The 25,238-nt window shown below is 46.7% G+C and overlaps 1 protein-coding gene across 1 annotated transcript in view; it reads left to right on the forward strand.

The window, feature by feature from the left end:
• BOC (BOC cell adhesion associated, oncogene regulated) overlaps window positions 1–25,238 on the forward strand; it is a 50,446-nt gene that overhangs the window by 1,062 nt on the left and 24,146 nt on the right. Inside the window, 2 exon segments of the mRNA XM_040621246.1 lie at window positions 14,000–14,175; window positions 14,816–15,094. Of these exon segments, the coding sequence (XP_040477180.1) occupies window positions 14,000–14,175; window positions 14,816–15,094 (455 nt within the window).

The following is a 25,238-nucleotide window of genomic DNA, read 5'->3' on the forward strand; positions in this document are numbered from 1 at the left end:
GCTCCTGTCTTGGCCCTGACTTCAGCAGTTTCGCCCCAAGGCTTAGCATTTCATGTGAGTGCTTCGCATTTTCTGCCAGCACGCATGACCCTGTTAGGGGATGGTGTGTGTGTGTTGGTGTTTGGGGATTGGAGCTGATTTTGCCCAGCATTTGCTTGAATCAGCCCTAGAGCCGGATAGACCGAGAAGCAGCAGCCCAGTCGGCATTCATTCTGGGTCACAGAACCTGAGACCGGCTGCGAGTCCTTGCAGGTTGTGGATATGGGCCTGGTGCTTAGTCATTGGTGGGGGGGGGTGGGCACAGAAAATGATTGCAGGTGACAGCTTAATTGGAGTTGGTGGTGATTATGTCACCTAACAAAGTAAATCAAAGTCTTTTCAACCCCCCGAGTTTCCTAAATGCCCAGCTTCTAAGGCAAAGCTCCCTCCTTGACTAGATGATGACAGTTCTTTCTTATCTCCGCCATGACCTTTTACCTCTGTGTCTCAGGTTGTCATTGGGTCACTCAACAGGTATTTGCTGAATACCTAAAACTGTTTTAGATGCTGACAGCACCCTTGTGAATATCCTCACCATTCCTGATCCCGAACACTCGGTCCAGTAGCCAGGCAAATGGAAAATAGTGTGTTGGTACTTGCACAGGGAAAGTGTGGGACTGGCTAGGGGAACAGAGGTGGGTTCCTAACCACTGCCTGACACACAGCGGGTGCAAGGGACATGCCTTGAACAGAAGAGCATTTCCTTAGGTGCTACTTCTCCTAGCATTTTCTTCCCCACCTCCTCCTTGGCAAGCCCACACCCACCCACCTCTTGCTTGGAGGCTACAACAGGAAAGACCTGTGTCCAGCCTGCCTTCTCCACTGAATAAGAACCACATCCTGATGGGAGATAGGAACAGGGATATCAGACACTCAGCATCACCTTCCCCAATTCGAGCAAGCTCTGCTTTGCAGCAAGAGCACCCTTGGGGTTTCATCAGAGCCAAACTCCAAGGACCAAATAGTCAGACTTGGAAAAGATCTTGGAAGTAGGTCTTTACAGCTTAGCAAAGATTCATTGAGTACCTACTATGAGTCCAGAAGAGAGACTTATAAACAAGTTATGACACAGTGTGAGAAGGGCAAGTGACAAAGCTGAGGCTTAAGAGATCCTCATTGGCCTCTATTAGCTCTAAGCCTCTTTCCTACCTTCACTGACGTACTTCGATCTTCTAGGACTGTGCTGGGAATGAACGTGGGTGGTAGAAAGGGGAACTCTTTTGGGACTCATGAAAGGGGCTACAGTGGAGGACCAACCTTCTGTGCTGAGCAGGACCCGAGAAAGAGAGAGAGAGAGAGGGAGTGTGTGTGCAGGTGCTCAAGTGGGTGACACATTTCTTTTGTCAGTCCCCTAGTGCCTTTACTAGTGGGTCTGGTTCCTCGCCTGTATTTAGTAAAATCTGTGGTTTATCTTGATCTTTCCCTGAGGCCATGTTGCATTTTAATTTTGGTATAACAGAAAGATGTTGTCAAAGCTGAAAGTTGACTAGGTTCCAAGTTGTTTAAGGCTGGGCGGCTGCCTGTACGCTCTGTCCGTGTGTGGCACCTAGTGGGTACCCAGCCGGGGTTTGCTAAACTGACCTGAATTCTGCCCCAAGCCCGCCCCAGGGACCTGTACTCCTCATCATGAACTTGGGGTTGCCAGCTAAACTCCCTGCTCTTCTCAACGTGAACATCAAGTAGGATGCCCTTGTTTGTCTTAGTACACTTCTGAGACAAGTCCTGTTACCTTTCTGGAGGGTTTGGGGAAGAAGCGATTTCTGTGGTTCTGCGTATGCTGCAGACTGAGCAGTGCTTGCTCTCCGGTGTCCTTCCTGGCATATTTCCTGTTCTTCTCAGGCCTCCATTGCTTTCAGTGGTTACCTTCAGATGGAATCAAGTCCCAGCCTTCCCCGGGGCCTACTTAGGTAGTAGGGCTTGTGTTTACACACTGATCACTTAAATGGGATCATTTTTCTTTTGTCCTAGGAGATAGGACATTAAGCTGTTAAGATCTGCTTTAAGTGCTGTTCAGGCCCTAGGACAGGTCTGTTTATATACCTTGTTCATGCTGTCTACCCAGACTCTAATGAATTCCTTTTAGGCGGGCTCTTTTGTCAGCCATGAGCACCAGAAGGTTTGGGAGGGGATGCTCCTGTTTCCTCTCCAGTCACTCTGTTACCATTTTACTTCATTGTTTACTTGTGTGGATATAGCCTTGGCCATAGGCTGTAATTAGAAACAGGTAGGTGGATAGGAGCAGGTGGCTTTGTTGTGGCTTTGTTCATTCACTGACAAGGTTAGAGGTGAGCTCCTTTCTGGGACTGGGTTGGGAGTGGGGGTCCAAGGGATCAGGGGAATGTTTTCCTCTCCATAAATACTTCTCCATAACTTCTGGTCCCAAATGACCTATTGTCGGATGGGGGCTCTTTTCCCTTTTCTCTCTGAACATGTAGAGACACTACGGAGAAATTATGATCATTATCGTCATTATCATCATCAAGAGAGTGCAGAGAGAGGGCATAAACAGGGTGAGGGAGAGGTGGTGGGGAGCGGTTATTAGCTTAAGTGGTGTAAATGTGGCCTCGAGTTGAGTAGAGCATGAGAGGCTGGAACGAAGTCTTGCTGGCAACTTGGGGACACTGTAGCACTCTCTGTGGATCTCTTGTCCCACGGGGCTACTGTGAAGTTCTGTAAAACACTATACAGAGTGTAGGTATTAGTGCCTTTTTTTTTTTTCCAACAAGGAATATTTCTCAAACTTCTGAGGCATGTGTGTAGTACGGCAACTTTGCTTAATTTTTTACAGCAGAGAAGGAACAAGCAAAGAGATGGTATCACGTGTCTGGAGTTCTTAAAATGCAACATCTTGAAGTCTTAAAGTACATTAATCTAAAAGCCCATGCGGTGGCAGAGCCACTGTATAAATTTTGGCCTCTAGTGAGTGGCTTCCATGACACCTGTCCCCACAGATTGTTGCATGATTGCCGTGTGCCAGGCTGCTTTCACACGCAGTCTCATTAACTCTTTGTAGCAGCTCAGCGAAGGAGGTGTTACCATTTTCGTTTTCACAGAGCGTAAACTGAGACTCAGAGATTAATTAATTTACCCAAAGCTGCCTTCTCCCAGGGGTAGAAGTAGCAGAACTCATATGTCAACCCAAGGCTCATGGCTTTTTAGTACCTGGTCCTGCTGGGTTTCAACATTGTCACTTAGCAGAAAAGTCTATAATGGAAATGTGAGATGCCCCCTAAAGTCCTCATGTGATGAAGCATCGAGAAGGGTTTTGATAACCTCTCTCTCCATCTGTAAAGTGGGAACAATAACACTCCCTGGGCTGCGAAGATTAAAAGTGATCAGGTTACATGAAGCCCCCAGCACTGGGGGGGCTTGGCAGAGAGTAGGAGCTCAACATATTTACCTGCGTTTCCCACATCTCTGCTCTGGTCCCTCTTCCCTCCTCCCCTCCCCATGCTTTCTCTTCAGGCCTCAACACATCCTTCTCTTTCTGATGCAACAGCTTTCTTATTTCTCCTTCTCCCATGCCTCTCTGCCTGTTTCCTTCTATGCTGACCTCAAGCTTGGGTCATATTGATGCTGGCCAGATAATACCTACTCACAGAATCCTCCTAGATTAGATTCTTTGCCGTTCAGTGGCTGCAGGAAGCCAGAAGTCTCAAGCTTAGTAGGGTGTTTGTTTTGGGAAGAGGGATAAGAAGGAAAACAAAGGTCCTTGAATGAAGCCCCAAACCATAGGCGCCTCTGCAGAGGCACTGACTTCTGTCCCACGACTTGGCCCTCCCCTCCAGGGCTGCCAACACTGATCTAAGGGCCGTGTGGTTTTGAAAAATAAAGGCCATGGTTCTGGTCGTTTGCCCCTAGAAAAACCCCTTGGTTCCACTACTGAAAACTGTATCTTTCTCTGTGCATTCCTCCTGTAGGTTCAGGGCCAGATTAACAGTCCTTCTCAGTCTCAAATTTCTAATCTGAGCAAACCCTTCGGTTTGGCAAACATTGGCTGAGCCCCTGTGATGTGCCAAGGCTTTAGATGCTCGGGATACCAAGATAAAGTGAACACAACCTTGCCTTCAGGAAGTTTACAGTATGGTGTCAGGGGGTAGAGATCAAAGGCACATCACAGACACACACATAATCAAATACATAAATTATTGTGGAAACATTATAATGTGCAAAGTGCTGTGGAAACTGGGACGAGGACTAGTCCCTGGAGGCATCCTGCGGTGACACTTGAGGAAAGCTCTGAAGGCTAATTAAGAGTCCCTCTGGTGGAACGAAGGGAAAAGGAGGAGCTGGTTCTGGCAGAAGTGAGGGTGTGAAAATGCAGCTTGCACAGATTTTAGGGCTTGTGGGAGGAAGACCTGGGAAAGGTTGATGGCAGCCCAGTTCTAGAGGACCTGGAAGGTTGTGCGAAGGCGTTTGGATCTATTTCATTGTACTGAGTTGGGGAGCTGTGGAAGGCGGGTCTGTTGGCTCCTTGGCTTGTTTGTTTTCAACCAACCTCAAAAGGGGAAAAAAATCACTCCTACCTCCTTCACATTTTCAAATCAGCTGCTTTTGTTTCCTGTTCCTTTCTAGGCCTCAGCCAACTGCTTACATGCTTTTTACAAAACGAGATCTATGTTTTTTTACTTAGCCTCTTTTACATATTTTTCATGTCGCTACCTGATCTTTTTAATTATCATTTTAATGGCTGCGTAACAATCCATCAGTTATTATGCTGTAATTTATTTAAAGCAGTAGAGTGACAAGAACCAAAAAGGTTTTAGAGTTCGAAGCTGTTCAGATCCTGACTGTGATTCACCATCTGTGTGATCTTGACAAAATATTGAATCACTCTGAGCTTTAATTTCTTTATTTATAAAATGTGTTGACCATTTACTACTTTACAGGGCCATTGTCCAGATTATATCAGATTAGATGCATTATGAATTATGGCCTTGAGGGGGCGCTTATTCAATGGGTGGTGGCTGCCCACTTACATCTTTACTGATTGGTTGAGCTTGATGTTCTGGAAGGAAGGTAGGTGGCAACGTGGAGGTGGATTAGATGGGGAGAGGAGAGCGCCAGGGAGCCAGCCTGAGGGGTCAGACCCACAGAGGCCTGCGGTAGTCGCCACTAGTCCTTGTGACTGTCGAGTGCCTGAAATGTGGTCAGTCTGAATTGGGATGCGTAGTAAACATAAAACACACACTAGTTTGAGAAGACTTAGTATGAAACAGAATGTAAAACACCTTGTTAATAATGTTTATATTAAGTATACATTAACAGATTATTTTGGATATACTGTGTTGAAAGATGTTAAAATTATTTACACTTGATTTTAAAATGTGGCCACTAGAAAACTGTAAATGACATATGGGGCTTGCATCGAGTTTCTCTGGCTGCTTTGAGTCCCTATGACTCATCACATATAGGAAAGACAGGAGGAGTAGGTAAATTTGAGTATGTGTTTGTATAAACAGATTCTTAGTGGGTGTCTTCTGAGCAATGAAATGAAAGGCAAGTATTTGTTCTAGACCAGAGGAGTTGTCCCCACTTTCCTCAAGTTGGCCATTCTGGCTCTTAACCACATCACGCACAGCAGTGGTAAGATGACTGACCGAAGTGCTCATTGCAGGGAAGCCTGGGAAGAGCTTGACTTCTCAGCTGAGCTCGCGGAGTGCTTCAGGCCTGGCTGGCAGTGAAGCGCCAGGTGTCCCGCTTGCTCCTTTGCGGAACACTTCTCAGTAACACATGCAGTATGCTGGGATTGCACAACTGGGAAAAAGACCACATAGACAAAATGAAGTTGGAGGGACAGGCTTTTTGTGTAGGGAAGATAAGTGCTCTGAGTCCTGTACAGCCCTGCTCGGTTGTGTGTCTTCACCTTCTCTGGTTTAGAGTCCTTGGAGAAGAGGTATTCTCGCCTTTATGGATGTAAATGGATTTGATGCTGAGGCTGGCTTCCAGGTAGCATTTCAGATAACCAAATGCTATTTAGGTTTTCCAGCCAGGAATTGAAATTGTACCTACCTCTTAAAGCATCCAGTCTACCATTTCCTGTAGGGTTGTTGGGTAATAGAGCCTTAAAATCAAGATACAGGATAGCAGCAAAGAAGCCGTATAAGAACTTTTGTATATCCCTGCGGTTGGTCTTCCGTGGGCTGAGCTCAGGAACCCACAGATTTTGGATGCATCTTAGTGGCAAGGCAAGTGGCAGATACCAAGTTTGGAGGGAAAAAAGTAAAGCACACCAAGCACCAGCATCTGCCTTGCCTTGGGGAGTTTTATCTGACTCAGCCTGCCTGGCTTGGGCCTTGGTCGATGCGGATAACAGAAAGGCCTGATGCGAGATCCTGGCATTGCTATGGCTGGGCCACTGCTGTTCGTTTGCCGGGAGCATTCTGCTTCTCTGAAGGGATGGTCACCCATCTGAACCCTGGCTGTAGTTGTTAGTTGGGTAAAGAGTTTTACATTCTTGGTCAGCAGTGGTAAAACTACAGGAGCATATATATGTTTCATTCATTTAGCAACAATTTACTGATCTCTTTCCACATGCCAGACACCATGGGGTTAATGTTTTTCTGTAGGAGAGTACATGAAAGTTTTAATTGCTTTCCTTTGCTTTTATTTTCTATCTTGATTTTAAATTTGTAACTTTTACAGTCACAGAACAAAAGCTTTGTTTCACAACTTATAAAACTGATTCTTTACTCTTTGAGGACTTCTTGTATCCTGGGTACCAATTTTATTTTTTCCGAGAAATTGGGAGAAATGTACTCTTTTCCCCTCCTGTATTCTCTGCCCTCCTTTTGGGTCTTGGGGAAGGATCATTTCTGATCTCCGGGAGCCCCAAGTCTCACTTCCAGCAGATATACTTTCAGCAAGGCTTAATCTGCTAGACAGCCCTCTCCCTCAACGTGGAGGGCCCTGTTTGGCTGAGGCAGACTATAGCTGTCACCTCTTCCTTAGTGCTGGCCAGCCAGAGAAGGAAATGGGCCTCAGTGTGGCAGGCCCGTGAGCCTTCTGCCCCTATAGAGATTTATGTTTGAAGTGGTTTCATCCCATTGCACCACCTGTGACTTTTCAAGGCAATAGTGATGAGCTGGGAATTGGCCAAAGGCCTGACACCTCAGGGAGTTAGGTGTCACTGGCTTTAATGACCTTGAATTGACTGGGATTGGGGTGGCGTTGGGATACCTAGGCGTAGATAGCCGAATAAATATGAAGGTTTCTGTCCTCCAAGTCCTTGACGGGCCATATCTACCCACCACACTCTCTCTTCCGCATGTGCAGATTCAAGTCTGCACACACCTGCACACATACACTATGTCCCCTTGCAGGTGCTGTGCCCTCTCCCCACTTGGCTCCTCTGGAAGCCCCCACTTCTCACTTCTCCCCACCAACTCCAGTCCCCACCCAGCACTGTCATTCCTAACCCAAGCCCAGCCTTTCTGCCAGCCCAGGCCTCTCCAGGTTAGAGCTCTCTGGGGACCTTTTCCTTTTGAAAGGACGAAAGAAAGAAAAAGGGAGGAAAACCAGAAAGAAAGAGGAAAGCAGAAGAATGAAACTGGACCGAAGGGGCAGTGGTGGCTTGAGCTATCTCACTGCATTACAATGAATATGGACTCTATTAAGCTCCGTTCTGCCTGTTAGTGTTTCCCAGGGCAACACAGCCCCCATATGGCAAGCATGCAGCAGATTAGGGTAGGCCCCTGGGCCTCATTGAAGGGTGGGGGGCTTGACTGGCAGTTGAACCCCCTCCCACCTCCCCCTACTCCTCACACTTGACACTGCCTGTGTTTATCTAAAGCAAGGAGGGGGCGTTTGGAAGGGTTTTTGTCAGGCTCTGAGAGAAGGGAGAGGAGGCTGGAGGCAGGGTGGATTGAGGGAGGTTGAGGGAGGAAGGTGGGTGGAGGTGGGGTGGAAAGGGGATAGGCGAGGAGGGAAAGCCTCATAAATATTCAAGAGGAGTAGTGAATGGAGAGAGAGAAATAAAGCAGATGGAATTCGTGTTAAAGAACCGCACAGTCACCCTGTTTTGAGCCCTCCAAAAACAAAAACAAAGAAAAGGGAATGGCTTTCTAGGAGTGTAGGAGCTGCGTTTATCCAATTAGCAGGGTTGTCAAATTGAATTTATATGGAATAGGGTGGGGGAATTGAGAAGGGAGTGTAGAAGAAAGGAAGTGGTTTTCCTTTTCTCTTAAGGTTTGTGGGTCCCCCCCCCCCACCGCACTTTATGGCTAGATTTTTTAATTTCCTTAAAGAGAAATTTAAGGAAGGTGTATGTGCGACAAAGATATGTGACTCCCTAGTAACTTTTCCCTCAAGTGGTGGAGGTGGGAGAGATTTAGATGTGTCCAGTGGGCAAATCAAAAGACCACATCTTCCCTTTACTCAGAAGGCAGAGGTGGCTTCTCTTTGTGGGGGATTCCTCCCCAGAACCACGATAGTATATCTAGATTCCTTCTTTCCCCTTCCTTGGGTGGTGAAGGGGTCCACTTACCTGAGTGGAAATAGGTTCTGTCCATGTTGGTTAGCAACTTGTTATACATTTTGGGTTCAGTCAGTGAGGAGCCCAGGATGGGCAAATGCCACTTTGATGATTTATTTATTGCCTTCTCAAAAACATCTCACACTCTTTTCCCTAGTCTTCCACGTTGTGACCCAGTCTGTTTCTTACCTTGCCTCTTTCCATTCTTCTGGGAGTCTCCAAAATAGGGTACAAGCTCCACGGGGGAAATGTAAGAAACTCCACTGGAGTGCTAGAGGAAAATATTAGAGATGCTCTTAAGGTTTATTTCTGTCTAAAACAGGAACAGGAAAGAATTTCAGCTTTCTTGATATTTAATACTAAGGTTGACAGTGGTGCCTTTGGTCTGTATATCACAGGGTGATGTGTCACAACAGTAGCGAGAGATCTCTGTGTGACAGTGGAGACCTCACTTGCTTTTTCACTCCCCAGTTTTCCTGTTCTCTGTTAAGTGGATTTACAGATTATATAATTTACTTTTGACTAAGTTAATGCTCACGAAAGGACAAGTGGCTTAAAGAGATTGCTGCAAAGAAACGGTCTGAAGAGTATGCAGCTAATCCGAGCCCATGCTAACAGGGGAACGCAGCAGGGCTGATCCTCTTCAAGCCACGTAAGAAGGTAAAAACAACGCTATTGGAATCCCATCTGATGAGCCGTCAACAAAGTAATTAACATTCAAGCAGACTGTTCGGAAGAGGTTATACCCATATCAGTACTGATGCATCCAATCCTAACCAGGCTTTCTGTCTAAGGTGTTAGCTTTAATTACCTTATAACACAATCATGATTAACATGTCATTAAAACATGGTTTCACTTTTACCTACTCTTTTTAAATTTTAGTTCAGCAGCCCATGCATTTAATTTATGAATAAATATGAATGGGTTAGGGATATTTGCCCAGAATATTTTATTCCTAAGAAAGCAAGATCAGAAAAGTTTGGAGACCACTGTTCAAGATAAACCCTCTGTAACAGCCAGACTGCTTGAGGCACCACCCTCCAGACAGACCTTTCCCACCAGCCTTGCCCTCAGCTCTTTACATACGCAGGAGGCCTTCCAAACCCTTTATCCAGGAAACCTTTCCTGAAGACCCAATATTGAAAACGCTCCCCTCCTATGCTCTCACTTGTAAGGTTTTAAAGTAAAGAATGCTAAAGTCGTTACATGAGAGGAATCCCCCAAACTTCAGTGGTTTTGCACAACAGTGGTTTATTTCTTCTCCTGTCTGGATTGCCTTGACTTCTTCCACCTTGGAGTGAGGCCTTCTGAAACACATGACATGTATCACCAGGACTGGAGAGCGGAGAAATGGAAGCAGTGCTCTGGTTCTCTAGCTCTTCACAGCCGTAGCCTAGAAGTGACATGTGACATGTGTGCTTACACTTGATTGGCCAGCACTAGTCACATGGCTCTACGCCATCTGCAGAGGACGCTGGGAAGTGAGGAGCTCCTTGAGATTAGCTGAATACCAGCTGACTTAACGTCCCAAGGTGTACGTTCCTCAGGATAGAGTCCATCTTTTAATGCAGTGACTTGCAGACTGTCTTCTATGGTCGACCACAGTAATATTTTTTCTACCTGATAATAGTGAAGTCACAATATCATAATTTTTTAATAGACACCCAAACAAAATCTGATTAAGGAATAGACTAGAGGGGCACCTGGGTGGCTCAGTGGATTAAGTGTCTGCCTTTGGCTCAGGTCATGATCCCGGGGTCCTGAGACTGACCCCCGAGTCGGGCTCCCTGCTCAGTAGAGAGCCTGCTTCTCCCTCTCCCTCTCCCCCCACCCTGAGCTCTTGCTCTCACCCTTGCTCCTCTTGCTGTATCTCAAATACAGAAAGTCTTTAAAAAAAAAAAAAAAAAAGAATAAGCTAGGAATATATTGAGAGGCTGGCTAGAGTATGGCTCATACTTGAGAACATCAAAGTTTTGTTATTCTCTCCTGTTTAACATCAGAGTGGTCTGGGTACATATTCTAGACATTAGTCTAGAACTGCTCTGCCCAGTATGGTTACATTAAAAATTCAGTTCCTCAGTCACATTAGCCACAAGTAGCTGGTGACTAGTGCTGATAGGGCAAATGTAGAACGTTTTCACCATTGCAGAAAGTCCTATCGAAGGGGGTTGAAGAACGGTAAGAGATTGTTCTAGATTTGGATGTAAATGGTAAAATAATGAAAACGACCACAGAGAAAGTTACTCTTTTTCTGTTTTTAAAAAACATTTATTTATGTATTTGAGAGAGTGAGAACGCGCGCATGAGGCGGGGAGGGGCAGAGAAAGAGGGAGACACGGAGACTCCCCGCTGAGTGGAGAGCCTGACAGGGGACCCAATCTCAGGACCCTGAGATCACGACCTGAGCAGAAACCAAGAGTCAGATGCTTAACCGACTATGCCACCCAGACCCCCCAGAGAAAGTTACTCTTACAGATAACAATCCAGGTAACATTATTTTCCTGCATAAGAAAGTAGATTCAAAAATATTGCAAATTTAGTTCTAAAAGTAGTTCTAAGCAGTTGGTAGATTTGACCTCAGAAACTGTTTGCTGGGAAGCAGTATTGGGATAGTAGGGAAAGCATGGGACTAGGAGTCAGAAGGCCTGACTTGGGAGCCCTAAATCTCTCTTAATTAGCTAGGAGACCTTCTGCAGATCACTTAGTCTCTCTGCTCCTTGCTTTTCTCATTTATAATATTCGATACCCTGAGGTGTTATTCTAAGCTATTGTTTTATTTTCTCTGAGGTCCCTCCTAATTTAAAATCTTTCTTTTTAATTAGGTCTATGGGTAAAAGTATAACTTTTTAAGTAAAAATGACCTTTCTTAAACCCTTCTCCTAAATCTATTTAAACTCATATATTCAGCCTTTGGGAACTAAATTCATTTGTTTCCCAGGAATTTCCCCCAGTACCATTCCTCTGAACAGGAGTGCCACCGTCTTTCTTGAGGCTAGGGGACTGCCAGCACTCACCCCCACCCCCTGCCACCTTCCTGCAGCCATTTGGCATCACCTCTTACGAGCAAAACTTCTCCCTGCCTTCAAAGACCTTTGGGAAAAGTGAATCTTAACTCTATAGAATTGGGACCTTGCAACAAACAAAAAAACAAAAAAAGTAATTTGGAGACAGAAATATTTATTTTTTCATGTGTCTAGCCCCCCCCCCAAACAGTGGAACAAAAAAAACTTTGTCAGATCTTGTTCTTGTCACTGAAAGAAAGCTTTTTTAGAAATAAGTCTCTCTATGGTATCTGCTAGATCACAAGTTCTATTTCACTCGTCTTGGTTACTGGCCGTAGGATATCCAAAGGGTGTGCTTTGTGTTTAAGACCACGAAGGCTTCCCTTTCTTTCCAGGACAGCTGCAGTGCCCTGGGTGACCAGGGAGGAGATGTGGTCTCCTGTGCCCTGGTCGCGCCTGTGCTCCAGCCCGTCCTCTTGGGAGAAGGTGGAGCTGGCTGCCTCCTGCTGCTGATGGATTCGCAGTTGTTTGTAATTTTCTCACAAAATAAATACTCCGAGGCTATAATTTCTCATTGGTCTCAACCCCAGAAGTGTATTCTGTTGTTGTTGTTTTTGGAAAGTTTTGAAAATGTCTGCTTGGTGGAGATTATTTCAGTGGGAGCATGTATGTCAGCAGTTAAATTTCTCACGCACATTTTCTTTTCTTTTCCATGTCCAAATAACCCTTAAAAATAGCAAGTACCTAGGCCTCAACGAGGAATTCATGTCAGGAATTTATTCTCCCCTCTGTTTTTGATTTTTTTTTTCTTCCTCTCTCCTCTTTTTCTGAGAAAATACATAGAAAAGAAGAAGGATCTAGACATGCTTTGCATTGCCAAGAAAAATAACGGGCCTTACTGTTGTCTTCACCCAACTTTGAAATTGTACCTTGTTCATTTCCCAGTGGGACAAAGTCACGCTGCAAGTAGGAATTCCAATTACGCCTTAGGTGTCTTTTATTTTTATCATTACAACAGAATTCTCAGAAATTTATATCTTTGGAACTCTCTGTCTAGACCAAGCTCACCGGGTAACTTGGCCCGGGAAGCAGCTCTGTTCTCCTGGTTGCTGAATGGGAGGCGTCCTGGCCCCAGCGCCGCCCCGCCCTCCCTGTGTTCCTCATAGTTCGGCATTTTGTGGGTGAGGCTCCGTGTGACCTGCTTCGGGCTCATTAAATGGTATCTGTTTACAGCTCTGTCATGGGGATTAATGAGTTAACTCCTTTCCTCCTCTTCAGATACCTGCTTCCTCTTACTCCCTTTCCCCCTCCAGATACATTCTTTTCTCCTGGTTGCTTATAAAAGTGGGCTGGTGGCTGGCAGCATAACTGGGGTCTGTTTCCATCTCGAATCCTATAAATTACCAAGGGTGCAGAAGTAACAGTGATTGTTTGGCTGGTCCTCGTTAATCAGGAGGGAGCCTGGGCTGAGTTTCCTCAGTAAAAGCTTTGTGGACTTTACAACCCAAACACCTCTGCAGCCACCCTGGGCTCAGATAAGAAACAGCCCTCCTGTCCTCTTTGCCTGCTTCTCTTCTCTTTGCCCTTTATTACTTTGTGTTCATTTCCTGTCTCCGTGCCTCCTCCTTCCCTCCCTTCCCTTCCTTCCTTCCTTGGAGCAGGGACAGAATGGGTGTCAGCAGTTTTCTTAAGGATTTGGGGAAACTGGAGCATGTCACGATCAAGTTCCCTAAAATCCTTTCACTGGTAATTCATGCACTGTTCTAGATAAGTAGGTTATTTCGCTGGGGAAAAGTAGAGAATTAAAACAAGTATCTGCAAAATCGAGAGGACACCAAAACTTGCTTTTTGGTATTAGTTTATAAATCTGTTAATGAAATTTTTCTCTAGAGCTCACTGTTAAAACGCCTCACTATTCTACATCACCCTTATTCCAACTCTGTCTGTTAAGCTCCCTACCGGTTACAGAGCACTGATAGAAAAAAATGGGAAAAGGCTCCTGTTGGGGTTAAAAGTACAGAGATTTGAAAAGATCTCGGAGTCTCTGAGACCTTAGGATTCATCAATAACATCCCCTAAACAAGAGGTTCAGCGTGTATTACGCATACCACGATAGTCTGGTATGGTGGCATGGCCTGCCATGTGGCCGTGGACATCTGGCATCCTTTAAGCACGTGGTTCCCAACAGGTATGTGAGATGCTCTAATGCTGGGCTCCCCTGCCCTCCTTGCTGCCCGTACATGGGTCAAGCCTCTAGCACTCGTGCCACAATAAAATCCCCTTCTAGCTCAGGGGAGCCACTTAAAAGAAGCTTCTTTTAGATGAGAAATGACGAGAGTTTTCTTTGGTCTTCCAGCAGCTGTTCCAGTCAACGTCTTGAATGTGGCTGGCATCTGTGCTGGAGGCAGGGGGCAACGGGACAGAGCCAGGCCCTGTGGCAGGCAGCCTCACTCACCAGGGCCATTTCTTTCTTTCTCACAACAGCGTGGTGTGTGGGATCGTCGTACCTCGTGGAGTGACTCCGCTGGCTTATGGGACGTTGGCTTGGACCCCTGGTGACACCGTGCTGCATGGGATGATGACAACTCAGAGAGACAAAAGGCCCGAGGTCACCCTCGCTTGCCTCCTCTTAGCCACAGCAGGCTGCTTTGCTGACTTGGGTGAGTGCCTTCCTTCCCTTTCTCAGCCCGCCCCTCTGACAAGAGCACATTGCCCGCTCACGTCGCATTCAGTAGGGACCGTTGAGAAAGGCCTTCCTTTTCCTGGATTTCAAAGACCCCTTCATTCCCACTGGCCTTCAGGAATACACTCAGTAATACAAGATAAGAGATCATCTCGGCAGCCTCCTATTGGTTGTATTTTGGTTTTTTAATCATTTCAAATGTATCCCAGGGGAGGAGCAGTCATAACAACTGCCTTTAACTGAGCACTTAGCTATGAGATGGCGGCAGGTGGTTGAGCTTCACGACTACCCTGCGAGGCAGGTGTTACTAGCCCCACGTTACAGGTGGGAAACAGAGACACACAAAGGCGAGAGTGACGTGGCTCAGAAGCCGTGGCACTGGGGTTTGGCCCAGGTCTGTCCAACTCCAAAGCCTAAGCTCTCGCCTTTACGCGCTGCTGCCACTCCAGTCTGCCTTCTGAGAGCAAGTGCAGGTTGGGGAATGGACCCAAGGACCGTCGAGTTCCCCCCGGTCGCTCAGCTCTGACAGGCAGCCTGGGGGCTGTGCTTCTAAAATGGTCATGTTATGGGTTTTGTGGGGGTGTTCGTTCATGGCCACGTCCCTGTTCTTCCTCCAGACCAGGTCCCTCAGGTCTCTGTCCAGCCTTCTTCCACGGTCCAGAAGCTCGGAGGAACTGTGATCCTGGGCTGCGTCGTGGAACCCCCGTGGATGAAGACCACCTGGCGCCTGAACGGGAAGGAGCTGAACGGCTCAGATGATGCTCTGGGCATCCTCATCACCCGCGGGACCCTCGTCATCACCGCGCTCAGCAACCACACTGTGGGACGGTACCAGTGTGTGGCCCGGATGCCGGCGGGAGCCGTGGCCAGCGTGCCAGCCACTGTGACACTAGCCAGTGAGTGCTGCTCCTTTGCTCCTGGGCCACGGTGCACTCTCTTCCTCCCTCCCATTCTCTCTCTCCCCCAGACCATTCATACCCTTTGTCTGTAGTCTTCGTATAAAAGGGGGCCTTACAGTTTGAAATTTCAAACCAGAGAGTGGTAGCTGCCTACCAGTTTCCGGAGGTGGAGGACCATTGTGCCCCTGGGGAGCTGCTCTCTAAGGAGGTGTGTGGAGTGAGCGTCTAGAAAGAGGGCAACTCGACGTGGTTGAACTGTTTCCATGCCATGCCTTTCTGCTTTCCCTCCCGCTGTAGGTGTGGTCATGCCAGCTGCTCCCTGTCCTCCCCATCCTGTCCCCATACTCCAGCCTCATGGCGGTTATGGTCAGAGCACTTACAAGGCCATGTGTAAGAAAAGAGCTGCCCAGCCCACGCTTGGCCCCCTATCTGTCTGAGGGGCAAGCGTATTCCAAATCCCTGATGAATAAATAGAACACAATGAAAAGGAAACCGCGTGACAAAGAGTAAAGAGAACAGAAAAGAGAATGAGATTGGGGTACAGTTTGGTCCAAGGAGGATGCCAGGTGAAGACTTTATACTACTCTTAATTTGTAATTACCACTTGGGTATATTATGGTACCCACGTGCAAAGCACACATTGCCTCATTTTCTACCCATTGTACATACAGGAGACATGACTTTCTGATGAAATAAACTTCTGAAGGCTACAGGGCAACCCCAACATCTGTTCTTATATGCTGAGTCTACAACCAGGAAATAATAAGAATGACCTCTTCTTCCTTGGAGCCTTGTTCCCTCGTGACCTAGCAGGGTCCCCTTACCCCTGACAGCCTTGCTTTGGACCTCCGTGTCACCATCGTCATCACCCTCCTGAGATATGTGTGTTAGGGGTTGTGCCTAAAGCAGCAAACTTCTGAAATGCTCCTTAAAGTTTGGCTGGGGTCCCCGGGGTGTGTGAGGCCTGAGTCCTAGAGGAACATTTTAGGAGATGGGGAAGTAGTCCAGCATGGGAGAAAAGACCCCTCCCTGCCTTCTGCTTCTCAGGTCCCTGGAGGGACTTCACTCTGTGAGAGAACAGAGCAGAGGCTGCCGGCAATGTTCCTGTTTTCTTGGGAAACAGTCAAACAGCTCTGCCCTTTTCTCAGAGAAGGGAGAAGGCAGGGTGGATCCTCAGCGGCCCCCCAGGGGACCGGGCTGAGCCTGGGCTGCATCTTGCAGCCTCCCCACACAGTGGGAGCCATTTTCCTTGGTGGCAGAAGGAGCATGTTGAATCTGAGCCCCAGGCCTCTGGGAAGCAGGCTGGGCACGCTCAGCGAGGAAGGCAGGCCCTGGGCCACCAGCTGGGCCCTCCCCTCCACCGGTGTTTGTGGGGTATGAGGAGGAGGGTAGGGGCAGGCTTAGTGAGGAGGGTTGAGGGTAGGGAGGGGTCATCTCATCACACAAGAAGGACTGAGGTCAGAGCTGCACTCCTACCATCACATTCCTCTTTTATGTTTTTCAATTGTAGTGAAAATTACATTACAGAAAGTACAGAATTTATAGAAAATAACATTTCCCCTTAGCTCACCATCATCACATAACCACCATTTACCATTTTGGAGTATACCCTTTCAGCTTTGATCCATACCCATACTTTCTTTTTTTATTGAAGTATATGACTGACATACAGTGTTAGTTTCAGGTGTACAACACTGTGATTTGACATTTGTATGCATTGTGAAATGGGCGCAATAAGTCTACTTCCCATCTGTCACCATACAGTCGCCATTCCTGGTTGTATTCCCTGTGCTGTACAGTTTATCTCCATGACTTATTTTATGACTGGAAGCTTGGACCTCTTGATCTCCTTCACCCATTTTTCTACCCGCCCCCCCACCTCCTTCCCCTCTGGCAAGCAGGACTCTATCTTCTGTATCCGTGAGTCTGGGTTGTATTTTGTTTTGTTTTTTAGATCCTACCTGTAAGTGAAATCATGGGGGATCTGTCTTTGTCTGACTTATTTCACTGAGCCTGATGGCATGCCCATACTTTCACGCTGTCGTAGTGATCTGTCCGTATTCTCTCCCCCTCAGCATTGTGTGGTAAGCATTCTCTATGGGCCATATGACCATATTTCCTTTTTCTTTTCTGTTGAGTATAAAATGCGTCCAGTAAAGTACATAAAGTGCACTAGTGAGTCAGCAACCTGATGCCTTTTTCATATGTATACCCCGGGTAACCATCACTCTAGCAGGTTCCCCCATGCCCCTTACCTAGTCATCTGTCCCCCCAGCCCGCAGCAGAGCAGGATCGGAGTTAAATGGCCCTCGAACATCCCCTAAGTGGTTCCACCATATGTACTGATTGCTGGGCCATTAGGTCGCTTCCAGTGGTCCATTATTACAAGTAAGATGTGCCTTTTAGTAGCGTTCGTGCCTTTAAAGGGTGCTGCTGCTCGTCTAGGACGGTTGCTCATCTGCGAGTGGTCAGCACGTGTCCGTGAAGACTCAGGAAACTCCATAACCACTCATCTGGCCTCATTAGGAGCCAGGCCAAATGTTTTATCTGGAGGAAGGGATAGTTGGAGAGTAGATTTATGTTGGAGACCTCCTTCTACTTCAAGGTGTATCTGTGTGAGGAGAGACCATTTTTCGCCTTTATTTTTTAAAAAATTGCTGGCCACTTCTTTTCGTGGTGCTTGAAGGGATCTGCAGTTGACTTTGAGGACAAAGGGAAGGGTTTGGTTGCATCCCAGAAGACACAGTGAGAGAAGAAGTGGCTTGTGCAGAAGCCCAGTGAGGCTTGCTTGAAAGCCAAGAACTGTTGGCTTGTCGTGGAGACATGAATCAGACGTGAAATGTTTGGAGCTGACTGGAGGGATGGAGAAGTGCTGGAAATGAGGAGAGCAGGCTCCAAGGAGCTGTGGCCATGGAGTGGAACTGTAGCCCCCCCAGCTTGGAGGAGGCAGGGGGAAGGCGGGAGAGGCAGCAGAACGGGGTGCTGTCTTTGGGCTAATGCCATGGGGGATTTGGCCCAGACTCAGCAATTAGATTAAGTTTCCGAAAGCACATTCCTGAGCAGAATGGGGGCTGTGTTTTGCTGGTTGGCCGATGGAGGGACGTTGAGTGGTGAAGGGATTACCGAGGCATGGTCTGCACTTAGAGGCAAGGCTGGGCAGTGGCGTGCCCGTGCACACGCACCCACACCCGCCCACACCCGCCCACACTCAGCACTTAAGGCTTCCTTTTGCTCTGGCCTCTTCTGCATGCATTCAGATGTTCATCCTCAGACAGAGCACTTGCTGTTTGGCCTACCTGGCAAGGTGCTGTCTCCTGTGTCTTCGTGAACTCCTAGATCACTGGGACCCTTCGATGGTGGGGGCTGGGACCTGGCTTGAGGATGCAGAGGTGTGGAGGAGGCCTCTAGCAAGAATTTTCCTGGTCCAGACCTCTTTGACTTAGATCCTGGGGGCTGAGGGTATGCTTGAACTTCACCCCTATCTGTGGACATTGGCTTCTGGTCTTCAGGGAAAGTGGAACCCATGTGGATAACTGCCATCTTCACTCCCTGTGGAGGTGTCTGTCCCACTCTCCTCTGTTGCAGAACTTTTTCTCCTATTGAACCTAAAGTTTATTTGTGGTAAATCTCTTGCTGCTAATGCCTCCCTTCAGACCACCTTGTCTAATTCTTGCTTTTCAAAATACTTTTGACTTTGATCTCCTTTCTTCCTTTCTCCTTTTTACAAGCTTTCCACCAGGAGGCCAAACACTATACGTGGCTCAAGTGTTCCCACTCTCTGCACCTGAACCAACAGCAGACATTGCCAATGGACGCCATATTCCTTTTTTCTGTACTCTTGATTCGGCCTTAGAATTGTCCTCAACACAGTCCAGCAAGTAATCACAATTCAGCAGAGCTGGCATACAATGTGAAAGCTCTTTTCTATTCCTTACCTCTAATTCAAATAAACTTCTACATAATTCTTCATTTTTAACTTTTTTCCATTTTCTTAAATTCTTTAATTCTCCCAATTATCCTGTCATCCCTAGGTCCCATTCGTTGTTGGAAATAAAACAGGTGGTAACTGGGTAGTAATTCTGTAACTGGGAACTTTAGTCTTCAAGCTAATGTGAAGTCTTAAGCTGATGCTGATTTAATTGAGACTGGATCTGTAACCCCTCCATAAGGCCTTTCAGCACTAAGACCCAGGCATGTACTCAAATTATCCTTTCTCTGGCCTCAGACGTCAGACGGCGAGGGCGCTGACAGGAAAGGAAGGATCTCCCCTTAGGCAGCTGTCTCCATGACTCCGACTCTGAGGAAGGTCAGAAGGTGACATCATTTAACCCATGAATAAAAGGAAGAGACTAATTGGTATAATGGGGGAAAAAAAGAAACTTAAAAAAAAAAAAAAACTCTTGGGTTTAAGTTTTGACTCTGCCCTTAGGAGTTGATGTGACTTTGGACAAGTCACTTAATCCCTCAGGTTGCCACAACTCTGAAATGAACAGAGTGCTACTTATAGCATCAGTATCATGGGTTTTTTGTTTTTGTGTATGGCTTTTTTTTTTTTTTTTTGAGGATCAAATGATGTAATAGTTCAAAATAGTAATATTTTGAAGCATTTTATAAATTCGAGGCTTTATACTTTCACCCATTTGGTGAGCAAACATTTGTGGAGTGTTCTCCTGCAGGAGGCCCAGGGACCTGTGTCCGGCCCTGTGCGGCCCAGCTCCATTCTGGGAGCAGCCTTCAGAAGAAGGAGTCCAGGGAGTGGCAAAGCTTCCACCCCAGTCAGAGCCGAGAGAGAGGGCTGGCCTGTTGGGAAGAAAGAACTAACCCATTTCCTGTGAATTTCTCAGCAATGTGTATACACATGGTCTCCAACCCCGATTCCTACTTCCTGGCTGCTTTGGAGGGTGGCCATGGTGTCACTCCATTGCGTGTTGTCCCTGTAGCCCCAGAGCTGCCCATCTGTGCTCCTGATGGCTCACCACCGCTCATTCCCTTAACCAGGTAGTTGTTGGTTTGTGCGGGCAGGCGGGGCTGCCCCTGGCCCTCAGCACGGGGATCCCGCAGGCAGGAGCTATGTTTCTTTCTGTTCAGTCCCTCCACCTCGAGTTCCTTTCAGACACTTCCTGGAGGTCTTCTAGGCTCAGACCCCGAACCAGAATAAGCCATAAAGGACCACTGTGGACATGCCTTTACTGAAGTATCTCTAGCTTTCTTTATCCGTGTTTGAGTCAGGTTCTCCAGAGAAGCAGAACCGCTTATACAGACGTGTACACCTGGGAGATGTTGTGAGTTTGCTTCTAGACGACTCACAATAAAGTGAGTCAAATGAATTTTTGGTATCCTAGTGCATATAAAAGTTAGGTTTATACTGTCCTGTGTCTGTTAAGTGTGCAATAGCATTATGACTAAAAAAAGACTATGTACCTTAATTTAAAAATACTTTATTATTTAAAAAGGCTAACCATCAACTGAGCTTGCAGGGAGTTGTAATCACTGATCACAGATCACCATAACAAATGTAATATTTCAAATCTTTTCATCATTATTATGAGAATTAATAAAACATAACAGAAAATGAGCGCATGCTGTTGGAAAGTGGCACTGATAGACTTGCTTGACGCAGGATTGCCACAGACCTTCAATTTGTTTAAAAAAAAAAAAGAGGTGCAATAAAATGAGGTGTGCCTGCATATGTAACATGGAGAAGGAGGTAACGGCAAATATAGGAAGGTTTATTTTAATGAGGTATGCCTGCATATGTAACATGGAGAAGGAGGTAACGGCAAATATAGGAAGATTTATTTTAAAGAACTGGTTCCCATGATTGTGGAGGCTGGTGAGTCCAGAATTCATAGAGCAAGCCAGCAGGCTGGAGATTCGGGAGTCCCACTGGCACACTGCAAAGCACCCATTCTCCAGCAGTGAGTTCAGTGTTTGGATGTTTTGGAGATTGGTGTCCTGAGATTTGGGGGTGTGTTCAGCGTTTCCAGCAGAGCACAGGAAGACCTAACCCTTGCCTTTGAGGAGCTCTTACTCTCATGGAAAAAGATTGACTGCAGAAACGTGTTCACCCTACAGCAAGTCAATCCCCAGCAGACACATAAACAGATTTTCCTGGGAGCTCAGGCTAACAGTGATTCATTCAGTTTCAGTGGGTTGAGGAAGACTTGGGAGTTGAGCCTTAAACAGTATGTGTGGGACAATCTTTATCTCTCCCTTTTTGAGTTCTCTCATACCTTTCTCAGACCTTCAACAACTAAATTTAGCTCTTAGCATTGCATACTTAGAGTTAAACCCAGTGAAGTTTCTGGGACGGTGCAGGTATGTCCACAGGGAGTGTAATGTCCATAGTGGGGTAATTCCATGGTGAGTTCAGTCACATCCTGAATGTAGCCCCCAGCTGATTGTCTCCCTCCTGCTACCTCATTGGATTCTCCCCTAACTCTCCCCCATTTCTCACTATTTCTCTTTTCCCTCTGGGAATGTATGTTCTGTGATTAATAAAGGAAACCTCAGAGTGTTTTCTCCAATGCCAGTCCTCTCCGCCAGTCTGCTTCAGCCAGCCAGCGACTCCTTAACAAAACAGGAAGGAACCATTCGCTCCAAGGTGGGAAAACATTTGTTGTTAGCTTAGGCATCTGAGGGAATCCTGTGCAAGCCCTTTGCTTTGCAGCAAATGGGCGGTGGCAGGAAGAAGAGTTGGGGAAGGAAAGGAAACACAGGTGGCACCCTGAGCTGGCCCAGGAGGGGAAGGGAGTCCGCAGCTGGAGGCCAGGCTGGCGATTCGGCCAAGCTGAGCGGGAGAGACCAAGGCAGCTCTGCAGGGGGGTGGACACAGTTGGAAAGGGAGAATGAGCCTCAGTGTGAGATTTAGCTGTATTATACTGTAAGTTTTGTTTTACTTTGCTAATAGGACAAGAAAATTTGTTACCACTTAAACCCAAAAGGAGTGAAGCAACTTGAACATCTAGATAGGAAATGACTAAGAAATACCTTACAGTATTAAACCAAAGTCCTGTTAACCAAAGTTCTGTTTTCTACTGAATACAGGCAGAAGTTCATGCCTCACAAGAATTTCCCCTGATATTCTGGTGAAACCTTCAACACTCATCCCATCAGGCCCGGTGCGAGTGCCCAAACGTGTGGTGTGAGCTCAGCTCAGGGCATCATGGCAGCAACTGTCTGCCCCAAACAGCCAGGGTTCCAGTTCTCCATTTAGCGATGGTCACCGTTTACCAAAAGAAGACCTCAAGTCCTCCGTGCATCTTCTACTAGGGACAAACTTACAACTCCTAAGCTTCTCCTCTCCTCAACCTATTCTCTGCACACCCAGCCACATGCTTAAGTAAAAATCTTAGGTCCATCTTCTAATCTAAGAGCGAAGGGAGACCTTGTAGTGTGTTAAGCAGGTGCCACCTACAAATTCAACGAGCCAGAGCAGACTTTGCTCAGGAAGGTGGGGGAAGCATTGATTGGCTTACTTGAAATCACTGGAGCCCTCGAAGGAACATGATGCAAGATGGTTCCTTTAACATAAAAAATCAAGAGAGCCGAAGAGTCCCTTGGCTCCCCCTTTTTTGTGTTTGGAAAGACTTAGAGATTTCTACTTTGACCTTGTTCTTACACTTTCAACCCTTCCTGGAATCTGGTAATAACCCTGAGAACAATAGAACAGTGAGTCTGTCCTGCAGGTGGGCCAGTGTTCACATCTAAGGTAAAGGACTGTCACTGAATAGTGAGAAAAAATGTAGGCGAAAGGGGGAAAAAAAAACTTGCTGAGGCGAAAACAGTGTGGTTTTTTGTTTTGTTTTTTTTCTGAGGGAAAATCATGTTTAATGTTGGGTAACTGTGCTCCCTTACTTACAAACGTGAAGACTCAGGAATCAGAACAGGACTCGAGCTGTGGTGCAGCACATAAGCCCGTCTCTCAGCCTCACCTCCCACTCTAGACCCACCAAACTCTGCCGCTTCCTCACCTCATCTCGCACCTTCCCCTTGTTTTTGGAATGGTGCCCCATCTGCCTGCAACACCGTCCTTTCCATTCCCGTTCCCTGAATGTGCCTATCTCCCTTGGGATAACAAATTCCTTCTCAGTTTTTAAGACTTGAGTATCTTATAAGATACTTGAGGGTCTTCTCTGGGAGTCTTTTCTCGATGCCCTCAACTTCCCAAGTCTGGAGTGGGGTCTCCTCTTCCCGGCTGCCTCACCACCCTGTGTTTGCTTCGGTAGCCCTCTTATTTGCCTGGAGGGCAGGGACTGCTGCCATTCATCTGTGTGTGACCACATGGCTTCCCCCAGGACCTGGCACACAGTGGGCCTTCAGTGAGTGTCTAGAAAGAGGAAGACTCCCAGATAAGATGTGTTTGAAGTCTAGAAGGTCCAAGAGGGCATGCAAAAGGCGAGCAAAGATTTCTTCACCAAACCCTGATCTATGAAGAGGCTTAAGGAAGTTAAAAAAAGGATGAAGCAAGGACTTAGGCTATAAACAGGTTGAAGATACAAATAGATACAGGGAGGCTTCAGAAAAATTGATGGATGTCAGAAGCCTACGGGGCTGTTTAAAAGGAACTGAGATGTTTGGAGGAAGCTCTGGAAACTTCGAAGGAAGATGCCAGTGAATGTGGCCCGGCGTCCTACCAGACACTTTGTGGGGTACTCTCTGAGGTGATGGGCAGTTTGCATCAGTAGCCACTGCTGCTTGTAGGAATATGTAGTTCCCAGGTGTGTGGGCAGAGAAAGTGGAACCATTGTGGCCCCTGCTGGCTTTAGGACAGCGCCCGTGCCTCCCACCCAGGGTTCTGTCTGTAAGGACCATACTAAAGCTCTCCTCCCCATTCTTGCTGAGTGCCTTGGCCTCCATTTTCTCTCCCCTCCCTCTTCCTGTACAGGCTGCCAGGCTGCCAAAGACTCTGCCAGGATCCAGCTCTGGCTCTCATGATCCCAGACCACCAGGATTCACATTAATTTTCCCATTGCTAAGTTTATAGTTTATATTTGGTTGATCAGAGAAATATGTATGATGTGGGTTGCTGGCAAGTAAATCTTTTTTTTTCCTTCTCTTTTTCTTAAGAGTATTTTTTCAAACCATTTCATTCCTTCATCGAGTCCAAAAGAAACTCCCAAGTTCTGCTAACCAGCCCTACCTCATTGCAGCGCTGAAGTCAGATGAGATGGTCTACAGACATCTTCCCTGTTCATCTGGCTGCCAGACTCTGGAGACATGGCTCCCATCCTTGCCTTGTCTTCAAGGATTAATCATATTTCTTGTTCTCTTAGTTTTTAAAAAATATTTTTAATGATTTAAGCCAAGAAATTCCTGAAGCATTAGGCCAGTTTACTGCACATCATTTAATGACATTGCAAACTAGTTTCTTTTTATTTTCCCTTCTTCCTATCACGCTCCTCCCTTTATACCCTTTCTCCACTCCTGCCCACCTCCGGGCTTGGCTTTGATCTTCTGCCCTCATCCTCCTAGTTCTTTCATCTTTCCTGCACCCTCAGCTTTCTCCCATGGCTCAAATCTGAGTGCAGACCCCACCTCAACTCAAGGGGAAAAAAAGAAACACAAGATGGAACAACTAATGTATTTGGCACTGGCAAGGGTCTTTTTTTTTTTTTACCCCCATGGAAACTGTTTTTATTTAAATAAGAGACAGCATGCCTTGCTTTCATCGGAAAGTGTGTTTGAAAAACTTCATGCCATGTTTCCATGGCTCTCAGGAGAGAGTTTTGGAGCCAAAATTATTTGTGTAATTGGACAGGCAGAAAAAACTCGTAACGAAAGCAAACATATTTACCCACTCTCCTGGCCTGCAGAGGGAGGACAAATACTCCCTCTGCCAACCCCCTCTGCCCTTTCTAAGTTGCTCTAGAGCTCAAGGTGACCTGATGTAGGCTGGAATACTGGTAGAGATGGTAGGGACTAAGCCTGCAGCTAATACTCTTACAAATGATTGAACCCTCCCTTGTGTGTTGTTTTCACCCGTCTTATGTATCAGAGTAAAGGTCCCTGAGGTTAGGAACTATATTTTTATCTTCATGATCTCTTCTGCAGTGCCTGACATACTAGACAATTCTGTAGCTCCTGGCCAAATGAGTGAGTCAGTATTGTCCGGGGGGTATGGTGTGTGCCAGATGTCTTC

Source organism: Ursus maritimus, unplaced genomic scaffold (genome assembly GCF_017311325.1).
Source record: "Ursus maritimus isolate PB19 unplaced genomic scaffold, ASM1731132v1 scaffold_4, whole genome shotgun sequence".
NCBI classification, from domain to species: domain Eukaryota; kingdom Metazoa; phylum Chordata; class Mammalia; order Carnivora; family Ursidae; genus Ursus; species Ursus maritimus.